Source organism: Cheilinus undulatus, linkage group 10, assembly GCF_018320785.1.
Source record: "Cheilinus undulatus linkage group 10, ASM1832078v1, whole genome shotgun sequence".
Lineage (NCBI taxonomy): Eukaryota > Metazoa > Chordata > Actinopteri > Labriformes > Labridae > Cheilinus > Cheilinus undulatus.
In genome coordinates, this window is record NC_054874.1 from 6,472,780 (window position 1) to 6,485,594 (window position 12,815).

Genomic DNA, 12,815 nt, shown 5'->3' on the forward strand with positions numbered 1-12,815 from the left:
TACCAATGTATGAGCAAAATTTTCGCTATGGTTAAATTTACTTGTATTATTTTGCAGTGCTTAAGTATATGATTTTGACTTTTTTAAGGGAGGAGCATAGGCCCCCCAGTATTCTATTTCACTCTGATACAAATTTCAGTCCATTGACCAATTTGTTTAGTTGCTTTTGATTCAACAATGACACTAATTGCTAAGAAAAATGAATTAAAACATACTTTTCATTGCAGGCTTCTCAAGGGCCCCTCCTAACTGTAGGCCCAGGTAATCAGTACCTTTTGTCCCCTTGTGCTACGCCAGTGCATGATGCAAATGTGTCTCACATCAAAAACCACAACAATCCACAAGAAACAGGAGCAAAAGAACCCCAACAGGGATCACTGTCGACAGGCAGCATCCAAACACAGCTAAACATCTAAAAACTGAGAAATCATCCTTTACCTTCTGCGCTGCACACAGCGGGAAGGCCTTACTCTAAAATTCAACAAACAGCATGGGTGATGATTTATTCATAATTTCATTCGATATTTTTCCTTTACTAACTTTTTGTCTGTTTAAATTGTATTCTCGATGTCAAAGAAAAAGAGGGAATTCCCTCAAGGATTTCTTGAGATTAAATAAAGGCTGAATGAATGAATGAATGAATGAATGACAACACATCTAAACATGTGATGGGGAACTTTCTATGCAGATCCAAGCAGATTTACACATGTGCCATATTCTTTCTTTAATGATGGATTTAACTGAACTCTGAGGGATTTTCAGTGCCTTGGAATTTTTTTTTTTTGTAGTGTTCTTTTGTATTTGTGGTGTAACGGTAGCCATGAATACTTATTAACCAGTGACTGGACCTTCCAGACACATGTGTCTTTACACTACAATCACTTGAGACACATTCACTGCACACAGGTGATCCCTATTTCAGTAATTATGAGACTACCAGTAGGCTGGACCTCTGTTGAATTAAGTCACTCACTTTAAAAGAGGTGAATATTTATGCACTCACTTATTTTACATTACATATTTTTATTTAATTGACATTATTTTGTAGACATCTGTTTTCGCATTGACATCAAAGAGGTCTTTTGTCATTTCTTTTTTTGTTCAAAAAAAAAAAAAAGCCAAATTATATTGAACATGACTGATTTTTATAACAATAAAAGGGTAAAACATCCAAGGGGGTGAATACTTCTTTCAGCACTGTAGAGTAGCTAACATTAACATTGCACTTGACTAACTGGCAAGTAAATTCAGGCCCCCAATAATCGTTTAACTGTACAGTTTTTAACTGTACGCTCTTAGATCCCGCCCTCTCCCATTCATTCAGATGGAATGTTTTCACCCAGAAAGGGGCGTGGCCAGCATCATTTGGGCAAATCACCTGGAGAGATTACTATCAATAAGAGTTTGAGAAAAATGTATGTGACATTTATTTTAACTGTATAGTTTGACCCATGTCCCATCTATTTTAATTGAGGATGTAGGGTTCATGACATTACCGCAGTCAATCAGCAGGGGGAGCTCTAATATACTGGCTTCACTCCCAGACACCTGTCCTCCGTCCATCTTAATAAACTATCCACTGTTTCATATATATGTATATATATATAATTATTATTAGTAGTAGTATTGTTGATGTTGTTGTTGTTATAACTATTACTTTTGTGAGTGACAGGTTTAATAAAAGGTTTAAAGCTGTCTGTTAATTTTATCGCATCTTTAATAGACTACATCTATAAACCTTGGTGTTTATGTGTAAAATATTTGATGTTTTAAAAACTATTATGACTTACAGAGTATAATCTCTCCCTCTCTCTCTCAGTGTTAGAGCAAAGACCTCATACTGATTTCCTGTCCATGGTCCAACTAAACTACAGGTTTTCAATGAAAAAAAGGGCTTAAGGGCTTTGGTGTTGTTTCTTGGTGTCTCTGTATGAGATGTAGATTTGTAATAGGGATAAAATAAGGAAAAAAAAGACTGAGCAATGAGTGCCATCATCTGGCAGAAAGAAGCATTGCATTCAGATGCTGTGAAGTCAGAGCCAAGGCTGCACTTGAAAGCAAGTATTTATTTCTGTTTTTTTTTTTTGCTTTGATTCCTAATATTTGCTCTCCTCAGGGACAACTTTCTGGCTGAGGATGGTTCTCACATTAACGCATCATACTTCTGCAGCCATGTTGGATGGGGTTTGGTGATCATCCTTACTTCTGACCCCCATGATACTGATGAATTCTGGGTGACTTCCAGCACTTCCTGTTCAAGTGGTGTTTTCAATAGTAAAATACACTAATCCTGATCAATAGGGCGATTGAAAAAATGTATGAACTTCATCTATTACAACTCAAATCAGATAATGTAACTATTCTTATGCCTTTGATTGAGGAATGAGGGGAAAATATGAAGAAACTGCCTCAGATAACAAACACAAATACATTCAGCTACCTCTGTAAGCTCTGTATCAGTATTAGCAGATTTTCTCTCTTTAGTTTGTGGATGCTCTGGAATTCTTACCATTTCACAAGCTAGTCTTCTTTTATTTCTTATTTTGATAAATATCTATGATTCACATGGTCATCTCTGCAGGTTGGTGCTTACAAAATTCCATATTGATTTATGAAGAATCACATCCCTGATAAATTCGGACATGTTTAAAACACCACAGCTGTTTGAGACACAAATCTAACTTCATCTGATTAATAGTAAAACAACCATGACAGCAACTGGTAACAGAACTTGGACATTTAAGAAAATAAAACTCACAACTTAAAGCTTATAATAGCATTTATCTGGAGGTCTGAATATATCAAATTTAGTAGTACATACTAAATTGAGCCGGTATCTTTTCAAACAACAGCTGTTGGTGATTCGTTGCTAGTGTTAGCTATTGGAAAAAAACATCATTTTTCAAAGTCTGCTGTATTACTCTAAGTTCCAACCACAATCATATCCATTACAAACCTCCCAGGAATAATGTGGATAGGTTTTGTTTGTTTGTTTTTTTAAAATCAGACCTAAGAATAACATTAGCATGATTCATGTTTTGAGGTGTTGTTCGTTTTAAGTTAAAATCTAAGTGTATTAGTTGTAATCTCTTGAACATACCTTTTCTTTTTTACTCCATTTCCTGTGGAAACGTAAATTATTGATGTTTTCTAGAGACCTCCAAAAATCTTTATTATCATGAGAAAACTAGCTTTGTTCTTCCAGGACAAAAAGATAAGTTGAGAGGTCAAGAAAAGCAAACAGAAATCACCCCTCCTGGTCCCCGAGTGGAAAAAAACGCAGTGGAAGTGTTTTGGAAGCCTCTATGGAAGCTAAGCATGATAAAGTGCTCTCCAGGGGGCCGTCTAAGGGGACAGTATAAAAAAAGTGCCCTCTTAATATGCAAGTATATAATTTATTATTTGCATTGACTAAAAGTATGACTAAAAATGTTCATTGACTAGCCTTTAACCAATTAAGAAGATGAGACTGAGACTAGCTGAAAAAAAAGATATTTGACAGATACAACTCTGACTGACGTTAAGTTTTGACAAGAGACTAAAATTTAAAGCAGCTTTTGCTGAACATTTAAAATCCACATTATTTCTCCCCTATGGGTAGATCTGTTGAAATAAAATGCCTCTTAGCTCTTCTGCCTCTCAGCTGTAGAAAGCAGGGATCCCACGTTTGGCAGAGCGCAGAGAACATGTTTGTGTGATTAGGCACCAGATTCAGGCAAAAAAAAAAATGTTTTAATTGAAAGTAATGACTAAAATGTAAGGATCCTTTTTTGACTAAAACTGGACAAAATGTTTTTTTTATTACTAAAACTAGACTCAAACTTTAAATAGAAAGACTAATGACTAATGAATGCTTTAATTTAAAGACTGAGACTAAAACTAAAATTAGCTGCCTCTTTGGTTCCCTCTAATATGATAAATCATGACAAAGTACATTAAAAAGATAAATTGTCCTCCAAAGGGCACATGTCCTGAAGTTGAGAAAATGCATTTTAGTGCCATGAACTTCATTTTCACTAACATTCTTACTTGTATCTTTTTGAAATAAAATTAGAAATAAACTCAGCACAAAAAATTAGGAAGTAGGTTTGTTAGATTATTTCTTTGTTGTAACGATGCTTCTTGTCAGTAATTCTTAAAGCCTGTTTATTTCACTTTTAAATGGTGCCACATTTTGTAAGGAACATGCATTTGTGGGATGAGCAGCAGAGCTGAGTATGTGGGCTGCACCCATGAAAAATAAGCCAAATCTTCTCTCCCAATGCCAAACAGCTGATTCTGCTGTCAGTATCGACTCTGGTTTCGAGCTTCTGGTACCCTAAGGTGCCAACAATCAGGTGCCTGATTGGCAATCTCAATGCAGAGAGATATCGAGATGAGACTCTGCAACCAGTGGCATATTTTCAAAGTCTGGGACCGAACTCTATCCTCCAAGATGTCAACACTCGCCCCCACAGAGCGGGGTTTTTACAGAGACTACCTCCAGAATTTGGGAGTAGATTGGATGGAATGTCCCACCAGTAGTCCTGACCTCAAACCCACTGACCACTTGTGGGATCAGCTTGGGTGTGCTGTTGGTGCCAGAGTGACAAATGCTGGTTGAAAAATGGAATACCATCCCACAGCAGTGTGTGACCAGGCTGGTGACCAGCGGCTGTGTATGGTTCTACCAAACGCTACTGAGGCTCCTGTTTGTTAAATAAATAAATTGTTGAACTGCCAATATGTCTCGTTTCTTCAGACTTTAATTATCCAATCCACCAAACAACCCAAAACAAGAGTCAACGACATAATAAGCTGTTTGGCACTGGCAGAGAAGATTTGGCAAATGTTTTCTGAGCACAACCCCCATACTCAGCTCTGCTGCTCATTCCACAAATGCATGCTCCTTAAAAATGTGGCACCATTTAAAAGGGAAATAAACAAGCTTTCCAATGGGTACAATGCCAGGTACAGGTACAATGTCATTTAGCAGACACTTTTGCCTAAATATCTGATATATATGAGAGAAGTACAACACAAGCAAAGATCTAGAGGTGAGAGGAATCAACACTAGTAAGTGCCACCCACAAAGTGCTTTCCAATGGTATAAGATTCATTGATAAGAAGCATTGATACAACAAAGAAATGATCCACCAAACAAAAATTTACTTACTTTTTGTGCTCATTTTTGTGTTCATTGAGTTACAAAAGTGCTGCAAGTATAATCATGTTTTGTAATATTAACCAGGATGTCTAACTATTTCACCGTAAATGTATGAAATCTTGCCTACAGCAGGTGCACTTTTTATTATTTTTGCCCCTAAAACATCCCATGTGAACAGCTCTGCAAACTTAACTCTTAAAGTGTCACTGGGACTCAAATGGTCACATTTTAAATTTGTGGCTAATTCTGCATACATAGAGAAAGGAATGCACATGCACGTACTTGAATGGATGTAGGGTGAATGTGGGCCCTGCACCCCCTCTTGAAGATTAACAAGCCAAGCCCTGCACAAAAGCATGTATAACCTCTTGTAAGGACAAGGCATTGAATTCAAGAACAGAATGAAGGCACAAAAGTTACTTGTGGGTGACATGCACACTTGAAATGACGTTTTTAAAATAGGTCTACAGTGCAATTAGAATACAAAACAGTCGATTTTATACCTGATTTGATGCACATTACTGATGTTTGCCTCTCTCTGGGAAAAAAGCCCCTTTGGCCAAAAGGTTGTTGGTCTTTGCTGCATACTGTATTCTATTGGATGAACAGAAATGATTGCGTGCACGTTTTTGCCGCGCAAATCACAGTGAACAGACTTTTTCCATGACGCAATTTCTCTTTTCATTTAAATAGAAGAGGAGGGGGGAACAAAACTCTCTTAAAGTCCCCCCTCGCCCACTTTTACATGGGGTAACGGAGCGTTACGTGACCGGAGTGCTGATAGATTCAGGGATGAGGAGGACTGCTTGATCTTCACCAGAGAGGAGCTTCTGGTTTTCTGCAACAAGTGCCTGCGACTAGATTGGTATGTGTGCATGCGCAGGGACAATGCAGCGAACTGTATCTCATTTATGATGCATGTAGTTTTTACCAACAAGTCAATGAGAGTGGCAGTAAATGAACATAAGGTGTTGGGGATGCTTTCTGCTCGTACAGTATGCACACCGACAGTGATTGATAACAGTTTCTTGTGTTGGGACAAGCAATAAATATTGCATTCAGGCTTCAGTCTTAGCCCGGCTTAGCAGACAATGGCTGGGGGTGTGCGTGGACAGAATGCAGTGCTACGGTCCAGGCCGCTGCCAAAACGTCTTTGGGACCAAATTAAAAAAAGCACTTTGCATCCCACCCCCCGTTTTTCTCTGTCCTGAGTTCATTCACTACGATGCGCGCCTAGTTGAAGGAGGTGCTCCACACCCGCATGCCTAAAACTTTCTAATGAAACCCCCTAAAACTTTTTGACAAACCTTGATTTTGTCGCTCTGAGGGTCAAGAGGATTCTCGACGTATTAATCCGCGTTTAAATCATAAACAGGAAAACTTCAGGTATGTCCTTCCGCTGACTTCGTTTAGTTGATTTGAGGAACTATTCAATGTGTCAGAAATGTATTCTGAGGCTTATAAGAGTTTTTGGAAAGCTTTTAAAATTAAGTTAAACTTAATGTTGGCATATGTTTGTCTGAATGACATAGAGGTAGATGTGATTGGTTTAACAAGTACCTTTTCTCTCCGTGAAGAAAATGGAGCCCAGTTCCACAGAGGGAGGAGCTGAGGAGAAGCTCCCAAAACATCCTCCATCAGGTCTTGTAAGTGCTGAAATTAGACAGAAAACATTTTCAACTAAGCAATTCAACTTTTATTTCTAAAACCAGTCTGTTTAAACTCAAAAATCGAGTGGTTTTATTCGCAAGACTGAAACTAATATCTTCGCTTTAAACAATCAACATCAGGTTCTTTCAAAGGCCAGTTTCTCACGCATGACTTGTGTCCCATGGTTCCTCTGGGATCTGTGTGTCCTGGCTGAGGATGCTGAGAGTCAGTGAGTAACATCTGGCTGTCTGAGTGACCCTCCAGCTCTGCTGTCTGCAGCTGCTGCTCCAAGCAGGAGGGTCCACTCAGAGGAGGTCAGCTCTCCCAACGAGTGCCACAAAGGTCACCAGCGGGTTTATAATTTGCAGAAACAGGGGGACAGGACCAGCAGAGCGATGTTCATTAATATGCAGAGCACTCTCTGGCACTTTGTAGCATCGGTCATACTTGGAGCAGAAGGCATGCCTTTTTTATTCCTGTAGTGATTTGAAAAGAAAAAAAAAATAAGGGTCGACTGCAGCTGATGAGAATATGTGTGGTGAGGGCTTTTTCTTCTCTTCTTTCCACCAGTCTCATAAAGTGATGCTCAAACATGGCCAAGAGCTGGAGGAAGAGCAGGAGGAGTTGGCCGAGCACCAGCCTTTGGAGCAGGAAGACCTGAACTTTGAGAGATGGAAGCGCAGGCCGCTACCTAAGAGGACGCTGCACCAGAAAATAGACGACCTGAAGAAGTACCTGTGGAATGCAGAGACCAATGAATTCATGGGTCGCTCTGGGAAGAGCTGGAGTGAGTTGATGCGGAGAGAAAATGTTTTGTTGTGGGGAAAAAAACTTAAAGATTGATGCTTTTGCTGCATGTTTTTAATAATTACAGATCTTTTATTGAGTGCTGAATCATTTTAAACAAGCTTAAAAGCACTGAAGTTGTTTAAAAATACACGTGTGGACGGTTTAAGGGCTGAGAAATGTCTCCCAAGAGTTTGTGTGTGTCCTTATGCTCAATGTTTACATAGGTGCATGGACAATTCAGAGTGTCCCGACAAAAACAGACTGCCTGGGGACGCATCCCCAGCGGGAGCGCACTGTTCCAGGCCTCACATTGGCCAGGAATCACATTCCTCTACATCTTACCACTGTCTCTTTCCCAAAGCCTTTGGTGACCTCCTAGGTGAACTTAGCATGCTTATGGCCTCTCAGTTGCAGTAAAACACGTAGTTGTCTTTTTTTTTCTTTTTTATCCATAGCTAGTTCTGCCAAAGTGAGCTGTATGGCAGGCAAACCTTTTTTGGCAGAAGCAACAGCGTGGACGAGTTTGTTGAGTCAATGATGATGGAGCAGCCTCTTGGTATTCCAGAGCAGCTGCCTGTGACGCAGACGAGCTCACCTCACTTCACTCCACTGTACACAACGGCAAACATGATCCAGATGACAGTTAAGAAGGAATAACCATGCTAAGTGTTACTTGCATTAGGCTGAATCCCAGGCAGGGCTAGGAGAGCTCATTTCAGTGCGTGCACACTTGTAGAGGACGAGTGGGGCCCAGTGTGCGTAATGAAGAAAAGGCCCTGAGTTGAAGTCTGTGCTGTGTGTCCTGTGAGACGAGTGTGTAAGAGAGGACACAATACCAGAGTGGGGTGATTGGGGCTCCTTGGAGCTGGCCGGGCCTCTATGGCTGCAAAAGACCTTCACTACGATGGCAACCGGAGGTTCACTGTGTTCCTAAGTGAAAGGACAGCTGGGAGAATTCTCACTGAGCGCAAACAGAAAGGCCTTTGTGGCTCCGGGGACGCAAGGCTGGCTGTAGCTAGTCCCCTGTGAAATTGCCCGCACAGCAAAAGCTACTTCATTTAGGGCACGTTTGGTTTGATTAGTTGCTAATAGACTGTCTGATTGAAAACTGCACTACAATGGTAGCTCCCCTTGCTTCCTTTTTTCTTTGGACTTTCACATCACCTCAGTTTGAAGATTTCATATCAGGTTTATTGGCAGTCTAGACATGCTTTTGTATGAAAAAATGTGTGAACGTCCTGATCCAGACAGACCACACAGTCTGAGAAAATGTGTCCTTATGATTCATTGTTTTTCTCCAGTCAGATCAGAGACAGTATTTATGCAGGGAGGTGTTACATAAGCCAATTACAGCAACTTTTTCCCTTCCTCTTTCAGGCCTCATCCTCCTCTTCTACGCTGCACTTTATATGTTTCTGGCAGCCATGTTTGGCGGCTGTTTGTTTTGCCTCATGTGGTCCATTAGTCCTTACCATCCCACCTTCAATGATAGAGTGATGCCACCAGGTAACTATAACCCTGAACTCAAACTGATTCACGATGAATGTTATCGCGAGATACTCTACAAAAACAGCAGGTCTAGACCATATTCTCTGCCATATTATTCACAAAGATCCTACGTTAATCCACAATGAGTACATCTCTAAGTGACATTTAGCAATATTTTCCTTTAGGTACCCTTTGAGCCAATTTTGGCGCATGCTGTTATTTAATTTCAGTATCATTTTAAGAGTTTTAAAAGCATCTGGCATATTTGGCCATCTGATGCATTTTATGGCATTTTGAAAAATTTAATTCCAATTTGTACCCAGTGCCTATAATGCATTGTGTAAAAAAATAGTAACACATTTACCCTTAAAGCCAAAATGGACACCGTTTACTTCCATTATAAATGAATTGCTTGATCCTGGAGCAATCAGAGCATAAAAAACATGCGCTCCAATATTTTGCTATTTTTCTTTTTAGTATTTTCGTTGAAGTTGTAATTTTAACTATTCTCCACCAGATGGTGCCATTTCCCTCACATTTTTTTACATTTCACAAAAAAAAATAATGCATAAAAATCAGTGGGCATGAAAATTATTGACATATACCAGGCTCTGATGACCAGGAAGAAAAAAATCTACTTTGCATGTGTTTTATTGAAAATAAATAATTTTTTTCACTTTTCCAATTCAAAACACAGAGGGGCATGGTGACAGAACCCGGCATTTAAAGGGTTAAATATAATGAACATTAGGACTATTTAATTGTTATGAGTAGAGGGGAGGTTGGCTTAAAAAATGAACCACAAAAGGGTTTGAAAATATGAATGTAGAATAATTTTATAGCCTCATTTATGAAATGAACCATTTTGGTCCTTAAGGGTGTAACTTTTTAAGGGCCTTCAGTAGCCAGGAAACAACACCTTTTACATGGCAGAAATCTTGGGGATTATTAGACTTGTTCTGAGGGGGCTAGAGGGAGATAAACCAACAGAGCAACAACAGTAACAGCTAGGGTTCCTACTAGGGCTGGGCAACTAATCGCAAATATGATTAAATCGCAATATGGCCTGCTGCAATTTTCAAATCACAGAGGTTTTATATTTAAAAGTTTAATATTTCTTTAACTTGAAATGTGTCAAAATACCAGTTTAATAAATCGATTTTTTGCAGCGGCAGAGATTTTATGCACATTATGCAAACATTCAAGTGTCCATTTTTTATAATGGTTTACAAAAATCCTCCTTTTTGTGTTTTATGTATGTTTTTCCTAATCAAAATGAGGGACATAAAAATGATAATGCCCTTAAACAAAGCAAGACCCCTCACTGGTAAAAATTGGACTTCTAAGACTTTTTATGGCCTTATATTTTAAATTTGAAATTTAAGACTATTTAAGTCTTGTCAAGGATCTGTAGGAACCCTGAACAGCACAATGAGTATGAAAGATTTATGGCTACCGTGGTAGAAGTTGTAAAAGTATGTGTGGTGCCAGTTCAGTTACAACCATGTACACAGACACAACACAGACTGGTCATTCTAATCTTAACAGATGATAATAAGATGGAGAAAACCGATTGTGGTAATCATAGAAATTAAAGTTGAGCAGCTCCTAAATAACATTTACAATTATTGATATTAGATGTTCTTGGGTCTCAGCACAGTTGACTGTCTCTGGGTCTCCACTGGCAGGTATGACGATGGCCCCACACCTAGAGGGCCACGACATTGCCTTCAACGCCTCGGATCGCAAATCCTGGAAGAAGTACGTCAGGTCTATGGATGAACATCTACGATGTAAGTTAAAAGTGATGTGATTTTGGAGACTCCTATGAGGTTGCAGAGTTTGAAGCAAGCATGTAATGAGTTAATCCTCATCTTCACTACCTTTGTCCCCTTCTTCCATTTGGTTCCTGCAGGGCATGCTGGGAAGGGAAGCCTCTTTGTGGGCAGAGTGCAGCCATTCAATGTGTGCTTTTTTTTAACGCCCAGCTTTTGTCAAGCTTCCTTAATCAGAGGCCTGGGTCTGGCAGGGTATTGCTTTAGTGAGGGTTTATTTATGCTCTCTCCTTCTCTGCCTCTCGCTCTCTCTCCCTCCTCTCTCTGTTTAATTTTTTAGCGTATAACGACGGTGCTCAGGACAGGAAGAACATTCGCTGCACACAGGACAGGTACTTCATGCAGGATGACTTGGAGGAGAGCGCAGAGCGGAAAGCGTGTCAGTTTAAAAGGTCCTGGTTGGGGGACTGTTCGGGGCTGCAGGACCCCCACTATGGCTATTCTCAGGGAAGGCCATGCATCCTCCTCCGAATGAACCGGGTAAGATGATTAAGCAGTGCATCAGCACTAAGAGACAAAACAGGGAATATAAAACAGCAGGTACACAACATGTGACATCACTGATGACGTTAAGGACATCTTGTGGCCATTTCATTTTTTTTAAATAAATGCAAAGATTGTTTTTGGAACTCTTGTTATGCTTTACATATGAGTAGAAATAAAACATTCCAGGTGAATTTATAATTTTAATATGAAGAGCTCAGCCTGGAGCACAGGAGTGGGTCTACATACTGCAGAATTCAGCATGTGAAGAAAAATGACACAGTAAAAATGCAGCCAAAATCACTGATTTTTACCTTTTTGTTTTCCTTCCATTCAAATAGATACTTGGTTATCTACCGGGCCAGGGCAAGCCAATAAATGTGACTTGTGGAGTTAAGGTATAGTAATTATAAACATTCTAATATTATTTTTAAATTTAGCATTAATCAAATGTTGTAAAACATCACTAAAGAATATTGGAAACCTGAGTCATTAAAAATCTCCCCTCTTCAGAAAGGACCCCCTGAAGCTTTGGGATTAATCCAGTTCTTTCCTAAAAGCTTTTTTGACCTGAAGTATTATCCATACTATGGGAAGCTTAGACATGTGAGTAAGAGTTTTATCCATACAGTACATGTGGATGAACATATGGGATGAATATTTAAGTCTGACTCAACACCTGTCCTGTTTTAACCCTTGTGTCCCAGGTAAACTACTCCTCACCAGTGGTGGCTGTGCGTTTTGCAGGACTGCAGTACGACACTCACTTCCAAATACAGTGCAAACTGAATGGAAAAGATATCATTAACGATTCACCTACTGACCGCTACTTGGGAAGTGTGACCTTTTCTTTGACTGTCGGAGCATAAGCAGGATGTGCTGCGACAGTGAAGCAGAAAAATACTCAAAAAGTCATAATGTGCCAATTTTCCGTGAATCTCCCCCACTTTTACTTAAATATCCATGTCTCCTGCTGTGAAACAAATCCCCGAGAATTATTAATTTACTGTAATTTCTACCGATGTTTCTTTGTGCTTTGAGTGCTTCCAGCACCTGCAGCCACAAGACACAGTGCTGAGCACAAGACAAATGCATAGTGTGCTACAACTCTTGATATGTTGTTTTATTTAGCAAGATTAATCAAACTAAATTACCTGTTGCCCAACAAATTAGCAGTTTTGGCTATGCAAATCCAATTGTGACTTAAAACATTAAAAGGCAATAGATGTTTTGTTTTAGGTTGTGTCTTTGTGTGCATGTTTCCATATGATAAAGCGTACTAATTGTTTTATGCATCATATTTTTCAAACATGTATATTGTAAGATTTCAAAGAAGTATCATGCAAACACTGAGAGCAGGACTTGTACTGTACTTACACAGTAAAAAATAAATGATTGCATATACACGTTACTATATTTTTGTT

The 12,815-nt window shown here is 39.4% G+C and overlaps 1 protein-coding gene across 3 annotated transcripts; it reads left to right on the forward strand.

Annotated features, from left to right (window-relative positions):
• Nucleotides 1-5,855: 5,855 nt before the first annotated feature.
• Nucleotides 5,856-12,629, forward strand: atp1b4 (ATPase Na+/K+ transporting subunit beta 4). Of its 3 annotated transcripts, none has more exons than XM_041797941.1 (9): nucleotides 6,361-6,532; nucleotides 6,724-6,792; nucleotides 7,367-7,583; nucleotides 8,963-9,091; nucleotides 10,729-10,866; nucleotides 11,189-11,388; nucleotides 11,733-11,789; nucleotides 11,905-11,997; nucleotides 12,099-12,629. In XM_041797941.1, exons 2-9 carry the CDS (start codon nucleotides 6,727-6,729, stop codon nucleotides 12,258-12,260), a joined length of 1,062 nt encoding a protein of 353 aa, XP_041653875.1. In that variant the 5' UTR covers nucleotides 6,361-6,532; nucleotides 6,724-6,726; the 3' UTR covers nucleotides 12,261-12,629. The 3 variants fall into 3 exon arrangements, with proteins under 3 accessions (XP_041653877.1, XP_041653875.1, XP_041653876.1); XM_041797942.1 differs by having other exon boundaries at nucleotides 6,363-6,532; nucleotides 10,762-10,866; XM_041797943.1 differs by lacking the exons at nucleotides 6,361-6,532; nucleotides 6,724-6,792 and adding an exon at nucleotides 5,856-6,011.
• Nucleotides 12,630-12,815: the final 186 nt, after the last annotated feature.